At 54.3% G+C, this 14,369-nt stretch overlaps 2 protein-coding genes across 2 annotated transcripts; both read left to right on the top strand.

Annotated features, from left to right (window-relative positions):
• Positions 1-683: 683 nt before the first annotated feature.
• Positions 684-5,383, top strand: LOC115538020 (caspase recruitment domain-containing protein 11; the record flags this gene model as incomplete). The annotated part of the gene is given in 6 exon segments (XM_030349844.1): positions 684-776; positions 1,137-1,254; positions 2,247-2,420; positions 3,210-3,331; positions 3,728-3,843; positions 4,660-5,383. Coding segments are annotated over 6 exon segments (828 nt in total), but the record flags the coding sequence as incomplete, so codon positions are not given.
• Positions 5,384-5,963: 580 nt separating this feature from the next.
• Positions 5,964-11,928, top strand: LOC115538021 (carbohydrate sulfotransferase 12). The gene is made up of 5 exons (XM_030349845.1): positions 5,964-6,128; positions 7,498-8,217; positions 8,776-8,928; positions 9,132-9,311; positions 10,111-11,928. Exons 2-5 carry the CDS (start codon positions 7,798-7,800, stop codon positions 10,690-10,692), a joined length of 1,335 nt encoding a protein of 444 aa, XP_030205705.1. The 5' UTR covers positions 5,964-6,128; positions 7,498-7,797; the 3' UTR covers positions 10,693-11,928.
• Positions 11,929-14,369: the final 2,441 nt, after the last annotated feature.

Below are 14,369 nucleotides of genomic sequence, written 5' to 3'. Positions count from 1 at the left end.
CCACTTTCCTCCTTCCCTTCCTCCTTCCCTCCTCCTCCCCCTCCTCCTTCCCCCCCTCCTCCCCCTCCTCCTCCCCCTCCTCCTTCCTTCCTCCTTCCCCTCCCTCCTCCCCCTCCTCCTTCCCCTCCTCCTTCCTTCCTCCTTCCCCTCCTCCTTTCCTTCCTCCTTCCCCTCCTCCTTCCTTCCTCCTCCCCCTCCTCCTCCCCTCCCTCCTTCCCTTCCTCCTTCCCCTCCTCCTTCCCCTCCTCCTTCCTTCCTCCTTCCTTCCTCCTCCCCCCTCCTCCTCCCCTCCCTCCTTCCCCTTCCTCCTTCCCCTCCTCCTTCCCCTCCTCCTTTCCTTCCTCCTTCCCCTCCTCCTTCCTTCCTCCTTCCTTCCTCCTTCCTTCCTCCTTCCCTCCTCCTTCCCCTCCTCCTCCCCTCCCTCCTTCCCTTCCTCCTTCCCCTCCTCCTTCCCCTCCTCCTTTCCTTCCTCCTTCCCCTCCTCCTTCCTTCCTCCTTCCTTCCTCCTTCCCCTCCTCCTTCCCTCCTCCTTCCCCTCCTCCTTCCCTCCTCCTTCCCCTCCTCCTTCCTTCCTCCTTCCCTCCCTCCTTCCTTCCTCCTTCCTCCCTCCTTCCCCTCCTCCTTTCCTTCCCCTCCTCCTTCCTTCCTAGGGTTGTTCCTCATGAAGCCCCCCATGTCTGCAGAGCTCCTTCCAGTCGGAGGAGGCCCCCCCGCTGGACCCCAAGACCTGCCCCCGCCAGTCCCGCGCCAGCGTCTTCATCACCCAGATACTGCAGGTACCCCCCCCCCCAGCGTCTTCATCACCCAGATACTGCAGGTACCCCCCCCCCCCCCCCCCGCCGTCTTCATCACCCAGATACTGCAGGTACCCCCCCCCCCAGGTACCCCCCCCCCGAACACGTTCTGACTCATCCCAGTTTTGTGGATGTTAAATATCCGTCCACCTTAGCTGTGATGTTTTACTTAAGATGATAAACCTAGCATCACCAAGCTCCCTACTCTGTATGTGTGTCTGTGTGTGTGTGTGTGTACTTCCGTGAGTGCGTGTGTGTACGTCCGTGCGTGTGTGTGTCTGTGTGTGTGTGTGTACGTCCGTGCGTGTGTGTGTGTGCGTGTGTGTGTCTGTGGATGTGCAGTTTGTCAGCAGGATGGACAACAAGTACAAACGCATGAACAGCAGTGAGCGCGTGCGGATCGTCCCCCCCAGCAGCGGCAGCCTCCCCAGACAGGGCTTCGAGCCACTGCGGGAGGAAGGTGAGCAGTACCACCCCCCCACCCGAGAGGGGAAGGCCCTTATAAGGCTCACCAGGAAGACCTTTGATTTCCTTCCTCTGTGGTTTAAGTATTCCAACCCCGTCATTCTGAGACCTTGTTTGTTTCATGTGTCTGCTTTCGTGTGTGTGTGTGTGTGTGTGTGTGTGCGTGTATGTGCGTGTGTGTGTGTGTGTGTGCGTGTGTGTGTGTGTGTACGTGTATGTGTGTGTGTGTGTGTGTGTGCGTGCGTGTGTGTATGTGTATGTGTATGTGTGTGTGTGCGTGTGTGCGTGTGTGTGTGTGTGTGTGTGTGTACGTGTATGTATGTGTGTGTGTGTGTGTGTGTGTGTGTGTGTGTGTACGTGTATGTGTGTGTGTGTACGTGTATGTGTGTGTGTGTGTGTGTGTGTGTGTGTGTGTGTACGTGTATGTGTGTGTGTGTGTGTGTGTGTGTGTGTGTGTGTGTGCGTGTATGTATGTGTGTGTGTGTGTGTGTGTGTGTGTGTGTGTGTACGTGTATGTGTGTGTGTGTGTGTGTGTGTGTGTGTGTGTGTGTACGTGTACGTGTGTGTGTGTGTGTGTGTGTGTGTACGTGTATGTGTGTGTGTGTGTGTGTGTGTGTGTATGTGTATGTGTGTGTACGTGTATGTGTGTGTGTGTGTGTGTGTGTGTGTGTGTGTGTACGTGTACGTGTGTGTGTGTGTGTGTGTGTGTGTGTGTGTGTGTGTGTGTGTGTGTGTGTGTGTGTGTGTACGTGTATGTGTGTGTGTGTGTGTGTGTGTGTGTGTGTGTGTGTGTGTGTGTGTGTGTGTGTGTGTGTGTGTGTGTGTGCGTGTGTGTGTGTGTACGTGTACGTGTGTGTGTGTGTGTGTGTGTACGTGTATGTGTGTGTGTGTGTGTGTGTGTGTGTGTGTGTGTGTGTGTGTGTGTGTGTGTGTGTGTGTGCGTGTGTGTGTGTGTACGTGTATGTGTGTGTGTGTGTGTGTGTGTAGACCCGGACCGGGAGGTCAGCGGGCTGAACCTGATCCCCTACAGCCTGGTGACCCTCCAGCGCAGCGGGGCGCGGCGGCCCGTCCTCTTCAGCCCGGCGGCGCTGGCCGGCCCCCTCCTCCAGAGGCTCCTCCCCCCGGGGGGCGGCGGCCCCGAGCTCAGCGGCTGCAGGCCCGGTCAGTCTGCGGGACACCTGTGTGTGTTGAGAGAGGAGGGGGGAGGGGGAGGAGGAGGAGGAGGAAGAGGAGGAGGGGGGGGAGGGGAGAGGAGGAGGAGGAGGAGGAGGAGGAAGAGCAGGAGAGAGAGGAGGAGGAGAGAGAGGAGGAGGAGGAGGAGAGAGAGGAGGAGGAGGGGAGGAGGAGGATGAGGAGGAGGAGGGGAGAGGAGGAGGAGGAGGGGGGAGGGGAGAGAGGAGGAGGAGGGGGGAGGAGGAGGAGGGGGGAGGGGGGGAGGGGAGAGGAGGAGGAGGAGGAGGGGGGGGAGGAGGAGGAGGAGGGGGGAGGGGGGAGGAGGAGGAGGAGGAGAGAGAGGAGGAGGAGGAGGGGGGGAGGGGAGAGGAGGAGGAGGAGGGGGGGGAGGAGGAGGAGGGGGAGAGGAGAGAGGAGGAGGAGGAGGAGGGAGGAGAGAGAGGAGGGGGAGGAGGAGGAGGAGAGAGAGGAGGAGGGAGGAGGAGAGAGAGGAGGGGGAGGGAGGTAGAGGAGGAGGAGGGGCAGGCCTTTGAAGACAGAGAAAGGGTTCCTTTGTGGAAGCTCAGGTCAGCCATTGTTCTGAGGGTAATAATGAGAGCTGAGAGCAACCAGACACTGCCCTGCTTCAGACAGACGCCCTGCTTCAGAAACTGATACGGATCACACCTGTGAAGATGATGAGGATGATGGAGACTATGATCACAGTGATGATGAAGATCAGGATGTCCATAACGGTATGGATGATGAAGATGTTGACTGCTCCTCTCTGGCCTGCAGACGTCCTGACGAAGGAGGAGTTCCAGCTGCGGCAGAGCGTTGAGCCCTTCGTTCACTACAAGGAGAAGACGGCCACCTTTGAGGTCATCTCCAGGGAGAAGATAGAAGATGTGGCTGCCAAGGTGGGATGTGTTCCTCAGGGTGGTGTTCCCCGAGTCGCCCCTAGAGGGGGCTGAGGAGCAAGCTGAGGGGCCCGGAGTTTAGAGACAGAGAACACAGCTGACTCAGGGGCTGATTATGGTTCCACGTCGATTCAACGCAACGACCCCGCAGACGCTTCGGCGCAGTCGGGAACCTGTTTTGGTTTTGGGTCGGGTTCTAGTGAGTGGACCAATCACAACCCTTGCTGCAGCTCTCCACTGGTCTAAAGGCTTTTCTCTCTCTCAACTGGTCTAAAGGCTTGTCTCTCTAGGGGGACAAGCCTTTAGACCAGACCCTCTCTACTGGTCTAAAGGCTTGTCTCTCTACTGGTCTAAAGGCTTGTCTCTCTACTGGTCTAAAGGCTTGTCTCTCCACAGGGTAGGCACTGCCTGCTGGAGGCGGAGCTGAGCTGTGTGAAGGACCTCCTGCGGAGAGAGATCTACCCCATCATCATCTTCATCAAGATCTGCGAGCGCAACGTGAAGCGGTTACGGTAGGAGTCGGCCTCTCACCCCTCACCCTCCTACCCCTTACCCTCTCACCCCTTACCCTCTAACCCTCCTACCCCTCACCCTCTCACCCCTTACCCTCTCACACCCTCAGCCTCTGACCCCTCACCCTCTCATCCTTCTCACCCTCAGCCTCTGACCTCTCACCCCTCACCCTCTCACCAAACACCCTCTCACCTCTGACCTCTCACCCCTCACCCTCTCGCCTCTGACCTCTCACCCTCTCACCCCTCAGCCTCTGACCCCTTACCTCCCACCCACTCACCCCACCAACTCTCACCTTCTCACCCTCTCACCCCTCACCCTCTACCCCTCACCCTCTCACATCTGACCCCTCACCTCTGACCCCTCACTCTCTCACCTCTCACCCCTCACCCTCTCACTTCTCACCCCTCACCCTCTACCCCTCACCCTCTCACATCTGACCCCTCACCTCTGACCCCTCACTCTCTCACCTCTCACCCCTCACCCTCTCACTTCTCACCCCTCACCCTCTCGCCTCTGACCTCTCACCCTCTCACCTCTGACCTCTCACCCTCTCACCTCTGACCCCTCACTCTCTCACCTCTCACCCCTCACCCTCTCACTTCTCACCTCTCACCCTCTCACCTCTGACCTCTCACCCCTCACCCCTCACCCTCTCACCTCTGACCTCTCACCCTCTTACCTCTCACCCCTGACCTCTCACCCCTCAACCTCTCACCCCTCACCCTCTCAACCCTCACCCTCTCACCTCTCACCCCTCAACCTCTCACCCGTCACCCTCCCGCCCGCCTGCTCACGCTTCCTGTTCCCCGCAGGAAGCTCCCGCTGCGCCTGGAGTCGGAGGAGGACTTTGTGCGTGCGTGCCGGATCCGGGAGAAGGAGCTGGAGGGCGTGGCCTGTCTGTACTCCACGGTGGAGCCTGACGCCTGGGCGGGGCCTGACGACCTGGTCAGAGTCGTCAAGGAAAGGATCCAGGAGGAGCAGAGGAAGGTGGTCTGGGTTGAGCAGGACCTCCTCTGAGGGGCCCCTGACCCCCGCAAGCCCCAAGGAACGCACACGCACCCGAGCATGCACACGCACCCCTCCTCTGAGGGGCCCCTGACCCCCGCAAGCCCCAAGGAACGCACACGCACCCGGGCATGCACAGACGCATACACACGGACACACAGACGCACACAAATGATATGCTAAACAACGTGTAACATACCGGCTTTTCCCTGTACATCGTGTTAATCCTAATCTCCTACTTATCCATTGTCCTGTCTCCAAACAATGGCATGCATTCCTTGTAAATGTGTCCTATTTAAGCAATTTATTACTAATAAAGAACAAGAAAAAGCCTCTTGGTGCCCCTTTAAACGTAATTTTTAACTTGTCAATGTGATCTCCAAATCGCAATGTGGTAGATTAGTGTCTAGCGACCTTTTGTGGCTGTAATGAATACTGCACCTGTCGAATACAATGATCAGAAAAATGTGAGCACTAAATGTAAACTTGGATGATTGGTAATAAATAAAATAAAAATCTTATTAAAAATCACGCGTAAAATGTTTGTTATCTTAAAGATCAATTCAACCTAGTTTCTGTATGTCATATAATCATCCATGCTGTGATGATTATATGATTGATTATGTAATGCGTACGAACCATATAACACTTATCAGTAATCACCCATAGCGAGACAAACACAAACTACACTCTCCCTATGAAGGTAATTCACGTATAAGAATAAATATTAACAGTGTGACTAACCTCCATAATATCGTTTAGGAACAAAGGTTTGGAAGTAATTTAATTTAAACCATTTATTGCATAAAATGTATTGTTGTGCCCCCTCCTGTCGAAAACCAAAAGCATATCCCCGTTCGACCACAGAGAGCGCTACAAATATATAATATATGAATCTCATAAATCAGCAGAGAGAGACTAAAGCTGACACTTTAATTCTATTAACGATCAAACTCCTGATTGGATGAATAAAAACTTTATCCCTCCTACGCTGAAAGGGGATTTGGGGCTTGTCTAGAATCCCAGCAGGAGGCGGGGCTTGCCTGGGACGACCAATCACCAGCTGATTAAGTCTTTACATACAGAATTAATCCCCGCTAACCAATTACCTTTCAACTATCAGACGCGTCGACACAGAGCCGAGCGCGAAAGCTGACGAAGTAACTAAAGCTCTCAGTAACGGTAACATACAAATCACGCGATACTTCGCATGGCACAATCCCACGGCTCAGCTGACGCGGCGCGGTGCGCGAGGAGCTGGCGATCCAGGGACGAGGTGAGAACGCGCCTTTGATGCTCTATATTATAACCGTTGGTCTTTAGCGTCGCGTCTCTATGTGTGCAGCCGTTAGGAGGTCTAGAGACGGGTTGATTAACACGGTGTCCCGGGGAGGCTGGTTCTCCGTCTCCCACTACTTTGCCGTCCCCCGCGTTACCCGTGAGGGATTGATGTTCCCCGCGCGACGCGTTGTAAACGATCTGAAGTCCGCCGCGTGCCGCTCGAGCCCGGCGGGGAGCGGGCACGTGAAAGCTTCATTGTATCCGTCAGACCCCGGGAGGCGTCTAGAACCCCGCACCGGCACCCACACCCCAAACCGACTCCCAGAACAGGAGGGGGTCTTCGGGCTTCTGAACTAAAGGAGCTGACGGTGGATAGGAACCGTTACTAACATTGAACCGGTTCTGTTCCGGTTTGTGAACCTTTACTCACATTGAACCGGTTCTGTTCCGGCGTTAAACAGCTACTAACATTTAACCGGTTTGGTTCCGGTGGATGTGAACAGTTACTGGTTAGGAACATAGTTTTTGTTGACAAACTGGTTTCCTGCTTTTCGGCTGTCCATAATAAGACCCTCATGGTCCCATTGGGGGCAGACTGAATCTTATAGCCTACGGGGATAACGCAGGATAGATTAAATATCACAAATATGTTGTTTTGGATCAATACACATCAAATTACCAGTGGTAGCCTACTGTGTCATTAAAACATATGTTTGGAAAAACCCATCACTAGCTTCGTGCCTAAAATCTCTTAGTATCTCCATTAATCTCCTAGTATCTCCATTAATTACATAGTAATTGGTAAATTATGCACTGGAAATGCACTATAAATAGCACGCTATAACTAACCAGAAAATCACGATTTTCCAAGTCTGGGAAGAGGGTCAGGATACAGAGCCACACACTGGTTCTGGGATGGGGGGGGGGTGGTTTTAGACCCAGAGGAGGTGGAGGAGGTGGGGCTGTTTTAGACCCAGGGGAGGTGGAGGAGGGGGGGCTGTTTTAGACCCAGAGGAGGTGGAGGTGGTGGGGCTGTTATAGACCCAGAGGAGGTGGAGGAGGTGGAAGAGGTGGGGCTGTTTTAGAGGAACCAAAGAGGAAACTCAAACCATGAACTGAAGGGGTTGATCTTTAAAGTGGGTCAGTCTTGGTTCCTGTTTCCTGGGTCAGCGTATAAGGGGTCAGTCTGGTTTCCTGTGTCAGCGTGTAAGGGGTCAGTCTGGTTTCCTGTGTCAGCGTGTAAGGGTCAGTCTGGTTTCCTGTGTCAGTGTGTAAGGGGTCGGTCTGGTTTCTGGTTTCCTGTGTAAGGGGTCGGTCTGGTTTCTGGTTTCCTGTGTCATCGTGTTCTGGTGTCTCGTCCGCAGGTGGCGATCGGGGGAGGAGACACTGGAGCAGAGCATGGTTTGACCCTCCCACACCTCCATGACACGCTCCACCTCACAGACAAAGATAACCCCCCCCGGCTCTCACCGTCGCCATGGTGAGAGTCCCGGAACCTGTTTCCATGGTGACCAACTAGAGAGCACCCCAGGATTCCCAATCTGTTGTCATGGTGATACCTAAGGAGAGAAGCAGGTTGCGGATCTGTTCTTTGTCGTCACGGCGATCGTGTAGTAGGTGCCAGCACGGTTGAAGCTCCGCAGGGAGGCTGAGTGGGCGTGGCCATGGGCAGGCCCCGCCTCTTCCACATCTTCCTGCTGCTGGGCTCCGCCCTCATGGTGCTGCTGATCATCATCTACTGGGACGACATGGGGACCCCCTACTCCTACGGCCACTCCCCCCTCTCCGCCTTCTCCCCCGGGCCCAGGACCCCCCACACCCCCCCCCAACCACAGCAAGGACCAAAACAACAGCAACAACAACAACAACAACAACAACAGCTGCAAGCGTCGCGGTCTCCGTCCTTCCTCTCGGACATCAACGCCTTCGTGAACCAGTTCCTGGAGCTGGGCACCGGGGAGCCCACCGACCCCGCCCCCCTGGACACAGCCAACCAATCAGAGCGGGCGGAGGAGCGCTACGTCCCGCGGCGGGAATGGAAGATCCACCTGACGCCCGTGGCCGCTGAGCTGCAGCAGAGACAGGTCTGCCGCTGCTCCCCAGCCTCAGCTCACAACTCAGTACGATGGAATAATAACGGACTGATGGTAGTAGAACTGACCGTAGGCCGCACAGTGCTCAGAGCCACGGCCGCCTTAATGCACGGGCCAACCTGGGCGTTAGCCCCGGGATGGGCGTTAGCCCCGGGATGGGCTAACGCCCATCAGGGGGCTAACGCTGACTATGGCTTTGTTTTACTTTTTCACTTCCTGCTCGATCTGCTCTGTTGAAATTGACGCAGTTCAGCAACGGCTTGCGGAAAAAATAGAAATGCTACGAAATGATAGCGCTGCGGCACGGCGACCCGCTCCTGGGACGCTGCTGAGACGTTCCGCAGCCGCGCCCGGTGGAAATGGTCTCATTGATTAGAGTGGAACCTATCTGCTGCGGTGACCGCGGCCAAGACGTGCCGCAGCCGTAACGTTGCCGTAACGCGTCCGGTGGAATCAGGCCTTAACCCTAACCCTATGTAGGGTTAACTCTAACCCTTTGTATAATGCCGTTTGCTCCTGCTCCTCTCCCTTGCTGAACGGCTCCACCAGGAGCAGCGACGGCAGAGGCTGCAGGAGGCGTGTGCAGAGGACAGTGTGGCGTTCCCCGGGAAGAAACGCTCGTTCGATGACATCCCCAACAAGGCTCTGGACCACCTCATCGTGGACGACCGCCACGGCATCATCTTCTGCTACGTGCCCAAGGTAGGCCAGGCGCGGCCGCCGGTTCCCATGGCGACAGTGGCCCCTGGATCAGTGTCCCAACAGCAGTCATTGGAAAAAGTCTGATGAACAATATGAAACGGCAGAGGTTTATTTTGGACTATTGTCTTCGATGCCGACCCCATAGACTTCAAATGGATAATGCCGTGCTGTCCTCTCCCTGCGTTCCCCCTCCGTGCCACCAGGTGGCGTGCACCAACTGGAAGCGGCTGATGATCATCCTGAGCGAGAGCGTGCTGCAGGACGGGGTGCCGTACACGGACCCCCAGGCTATCCCCCGCAGCCTGGTGCACAACCTCAGCTCCCACCTCACCTTCAGCAAGTTCAGGCATCGCTACGGGAAGTTCTCCCATCACCTCATGAAGGTCAGTGTACCCCCCCCGGTAGAGGTCAGTGTACCCCCCCCCCCCCCCCTGGTAGAGGTCAGTGTACCCCCCCCTGGTAGAGGTCAGTGTACCCCCCCCCCTGGTAGAGGTCAGTGTACCCCCCCCCTGGTAGAGGTCAGTGTACCCTCCCCTGGTAGAGGTCAGTGTACCCCCCCCCCCCTGGTAGAGGTCAGTGTACCCCCCCCCCACTGGAGGTCAGTGTACCCCCCCTGGTAGAGGTCAGTATACCTCCCCCCCTCCCCTGGTAGAGGTCAGTGTACCCCCCCCCCTGGTAGAGGTCAGTGTACCCTCCCCCCCACTGGAGGTCAGTGTACCCCCCCTGGTAGAGGTCAGTGTACCCCCCCCCTGGTAGAGGTCAGTGTACCCCCCCCCACTGGAGGTCAGTGTACCCCCCCTGGTAGAGGTCAGTGAACCCCCCCCGGTAGAGGTCAGTGTACCCCCCCTGGTAGAGGTCAGTGTAGCCCCCCCCGGTAGAGGTCAGTGTACCCCCCCTGGTAGAGGTCGGTGTACCCCCCCCCCCGGTAGAGGTCAGTGTACCCCCCTCCGGTAGAGGTCAGTGTACCCCCCCCGGTAGAGGTCAGTGTACCCCCCCCTGGGGATGCACTGCTGGTGGGGCTAACAGCATCAAACAGAATGGCCTTGATTTTTACATTCATTACTTTGAACCGCTCATACGATAAAATAATTTCCGTGTATTTCAAATGTATTTCTGCATCCCTTGGACGGATGTGTTTGAATCCATGAGGTCCCCTCCACCATCTCCTACCCCGTCCTGCAGGTGAAGCTGAAGAAGTACACCAAGGTTCTGTTCGTGAGGGACCCCTTCATCCGCCTCGTCTCCGCCTTCCGCAACAAGTTCCTGGAGACCAACGACGACTTCTACAACCTGTACGGCAAGGCCATACTGCGGCGCTATGGCCACCAGCCCACGCCCCCGGCCCTGGCGGCGGAGGCAGGGGCCGCAGGCGTCCACCCCTCCTTCCCGCAGTTCGTCCAGTACCTGCTGGACCCCGACACGGAGAAGGAGGCTCCCTTCAACGAGCACTGGCAGCAGGTGTACCGTCTCTGCCACCCCTGCCAGATCCAGTACGACTTTGTGGGCCACCTGGAGACGCTGGAGGAGGACGCTGAGCAGCTGCTGAGGCAGCTCAGGGTGGACAACGTGGTGCAGTTCCCCCCCGCCGCGCGCGGGAACCAGTCCGCCGGACTCTCCCTGGCGGACTGGTTCAGCGCCGTGCCGCTGGAGGCCCGGAGGAGGCTGTACCAACTGTACCAGCCGGACTTCACGCTGTTCGGGTACCCGTCCCCAGAAGCCATCCTGGAGGAGGGATACGCACTCCAAACCCATCCTGAGGAGTGATACGCCCTCCAAAGCCATCCTGAGGAGGATTACGCCCTCCAAACCCATCCTGAGGAGTGATACGCCCTCCAAACCCATCCTGAGGAGTGATACGCCCTCCAAACCCATCCTGAGGAGTGATACGCACTCCAAACCCATCCTGAGGAGGGATACGCCCTCCAAAGCCATCCTGAGGAGTGATACGCCCTCCAAACCCATCCTGAGGAGTGATACGCACTCCAAACCCATCCTGAGGAGGGATACGCCCTCCAAAGCCATCCTGAGGAGGGATACGCACCTCATGGGAGGTCAAAGCGCCAGACTTGTGAAGCGTGTTGTTCTTACCTTGTCTTTGAAGTGTGAAGGCCAAGTCCCTGCCCTCCGGCCTCTTGTCACGCCATGCCTCTACCCAGCCATGCCCAGCTTTTATTTTGTAACGTGGGTCGCCCCCCAGGATTTGTCTCCAGCCTGTTGCCGTTAGACAAAGCCCCCTTTCTGTGACGTCACGGATATGTTGTAGCTCTCTGCGAGGTCAAAACGTCCCTCCACCAGGGTGGGATTGAATTGGAGCAGAAACCTTCTGATGCTCCTAGTGAGGCAGGGGGCCGTGTGGAACACAGAAGATGTGGGCACCCCCGGGGCACCCTGTGGGAACAAAAGGAAGTTCAAGAGGTGGTTGGTTGCACTCCTAACTCAATGTTTACTTATTGGTCTTGCATGATAAATTTACCTTCAACATTGTTGCGTTGGGTTTAGTTATGATATTCAGCCGTTTCTGTATACCTCATGTGCAGATAGGGGTTTGCCCTGTTCTGTGTTTGATTTTATATTTCATCACTCAATTCAATTCTGGTGCAAAGCCAGAATCGTGTTTAATTGCATGGATTTTTTTTCTACTGTGCAAATGACTTGTTTGACTTCCTAGCATGATATTGTGTCAGTAGGAAACGGTGTACACATAGTTCAATAGATCCTAGTTCACAGTCGAGGAAACACGAAGCACAACAAAGGGAGATGAGGTTTGGGTTGGAAGGTCGTCTCTCAGGCCTCCAGGACCCCAGAGTTCTCCAGAGCTCTCTGTGTGTGGGACGGGGTCGTGTGCTATGCTACGCTGCTTCAGGAAACCATGGCAACACGGCCCCCATAATGGTCTGCTTAACATGGGCTATAGGGTAAATGGGGTGTAGGGTTTAGGGTATAGGGTGGATAGGGTATAGGGTAGATGGTGTAGATGGGGTATAGGGTAGGTAGGGTATAGGGTAGATGGGGTGTAGGGTTTAGGGTATAGGGTGGGTAGGGTATAGGGTAGGTAGGTTATAGGGTATAGGGTAGATGGTGTAGATGGGGTATAGGGTAGGTGGGATGTAGGGTTTAGGGTAGATGGGGTATAGGGTAGGTAGGGTATAGGGTAGATGGGGTGTAGGGTTTAGGGTATAGGGTGGGTAGGGTATAGGGTATAGGGTAGATGGTGTAGATGGGGTATAGGGTAGGTAGGGTATAGGGGGCTTATATATAGGGGGACAGTCCACACTGCGCTGGAATGTGAATGTGGGTTTTGTCACTGCTAGGGGATGTTGGTTTTGAATGAGAGGAGTCAGAGCGGGAAAGACAGTGCCTTTGGTTACTATGGAGACAAAGTTTATATAGGCCTACGGCAAAAAGTAAATCTATTTTTTAGAGGATCTTATTTTTCCCTTCCTCCTTACAGTGTTGTGTTGCCTGTATGAGCTCAATGTAAACAGTGTATTTTTGATAATCGTCCCAAAGGTCCTCTATCTGTGCATCAATACATCCTGTTTAGAGGCTCATTGTTGACCGTTGTCATGTTGTGTGTCTAGTTTAATTTGGGACTTCTGAGGTGTACGCAGAGATGTGCGTACCGGTCAAGGGCTGTGTCAAACTAATTGATGAACTAACTTATAAAAACTAAAGACTAACTTATCAGCCAGATCACTGGACGAGGCCGGGGAATGACAGAAAGTCTGCTGAACTATTCATTGTAGTGAATGTAACCTGGTCCATGCTTCACTGTTCCTTAAGCTTGGCCTCATGTTTTGAAAACGCATTGTGACAATTCCAACAGATGGTACTGAATGTTTGGCTTTGATAGCATGTTTGACAGAGCGAAGGCTGATCTGTACTGTTTGACGAGGATGTTAGTTGTAGATCATAAGTTAATTCTATAATGAGGGGAATGCTAATGTGTAAGCTTATTATGTGTTGTATGTTATATTTAGTCATCTCATTTATAGACACTAGAGGTTTGACCTCCAATATCTTTATCAATTAGACCAGTAATTACTTTTAGAAAAACAATTAGCAGATTTAGCGGATAGCTATCCCAAAGCTGAAGGGACAGGGTGGAGCGTGGGCATGGAATCATCTTCTGCAGATCCATTATTCACTGCTTTTGTTAGACGGCATCTGTAGGTATTCTGTTCTTCATTTGGCAATGACACCAGAGAAATAAACTTGAAGGCCTAAGTCTGGGTTGGTGTTTTCTTTGGTAGCTTTTATCCCTTGCATTGCCCCTCAGTGTGTGTGTGCACAGAACAGACCTCGTCCCCAGGTACATCATCAGGTCATTGGCCTCCAGAGAGCTTCTGAAGGGATCCACGGTGACTCTGGCGGACCCCTCGGACGTCCTCCACAGGTCTTCTGCACTGTAGGTTCAAGCCGCACAGGTATCCCAGTAGACTCTGGAGACCGCCAGGGATGTGGGAGGTCAGCACTACTCTTCCACCCTGGACTGGGTACTGCAATGAAGAACAGAGAAATCCCATGGACTCTATTGTAACCATGCAGGCCTAGCCCTCCTTCGGCATATCCAGCAACACCTACAAGACCAAGAGAGAAAGACTCCAGTCTGCTGCTCACTGAGCTGAGCTAGTAGAACCAAGACCATGTAGGTCAACCTCCAAAGTCAGTCAGGACTAAAGAACAAGACACCGCACTGTCCGTTTCTTATGTTATTGGTTGAAATGATGCTTGTATTAAGGTTGGGAGGAGGAGGAATGTCATTCATATCTCATGTTTCCTTTAAACCCTGAGCTTGCATCCATCAACACGGTATTCAAGCCAACATAACTTGGCCAATATCCAATGTTCACAAATACGCAATACAGTTATGTAAGCAATGTGGGCCTGCATCTGTAAGCAGTTAAACAGTAAGGCACTACATTTAAAACACAGGCATGCCATTTGCTCATGAACTGACTGCTTATTAACTGACAGCTTATGAACTGACTATCAGCTGGTTACTTAAAGAAGAAAAGTGCATGGCATGAATGTGGACCTGTCTGCTGTTCTGTGGCCGCCTGGGGTCCTGCTCCACGCCTCCCCGTCATTGGTCCAGTCCTCTTCATCACTGGTCCAGTCCTCCTCATCACTGGTCCAGTCCTCCTCATCACTGGTCCAGTCCTCTTCATCACTGGTCCACTCCTCTTCATCTCTGGTCCAGTCCTCCTCATCACTGGTCCACTCCTCTTCATCACTGGTCCACTACACTTCATCACTGGTCCACTCCTCTTCATCACTGGTCCACTAGACTTCATCACTGGTCCACTCCTCTTCATCACTGGTCCACTACTCTTCATCACTGGTCCACTACTCTTCATCACTGGTAGCAGAATGTGGATGTTTGCGTTTCAGTCTGAGGTTGGAGGCGGTTGGAGAGTTGATTATAGTTCATATGACTG

The sequence above is a fragment of the Gadus morhua genome, unplaced genomic scaffold, assembly GCF_902167405.1.
Source record: "Gadus morhua unplaced genomic scaffold, gadMor3.0, whole genome shotgun sequence".
NCBI classification, from domain to species: Eukaryota; Metazoa; Chordata; class Actinopteri; order Gadiformes; family Gadidae; genus Gadus; species Gadus morhua.
Note: the sequence above shows the minus strand (reverse complement) of the source record. Positions and strands in the feature narration are given on the sequence as shown.

What these genes read in the sequence shown, in the direction of transcription:
- LOC115538021 (XM_030349845.1), top strand. Translation starts at nt 7,798, where the DNA reads ATGGGCAGGCCCCGCCTCTTCCACATCTTCCTGCTGCTGGGCTCCGCC. An exon ending in TCTTCTGCTACGTGCCCAAG is followed by an intron (nt 8,929 to 9,131) that starts GTAGGCCAGGCG and finishes CCGTGCCACCAG; the next exon opens with GTGGCGTGCACCAACTGGAA. An exon ending in TCTCCCATCACCTCATGAAG is followed by an intron (nt 9,312 to 10,110) that starts GTCAGTGTACCC and finishes CCCGTCCTGCAG; the next exon opens with GTGAAGCTGAAGAAGTACAC.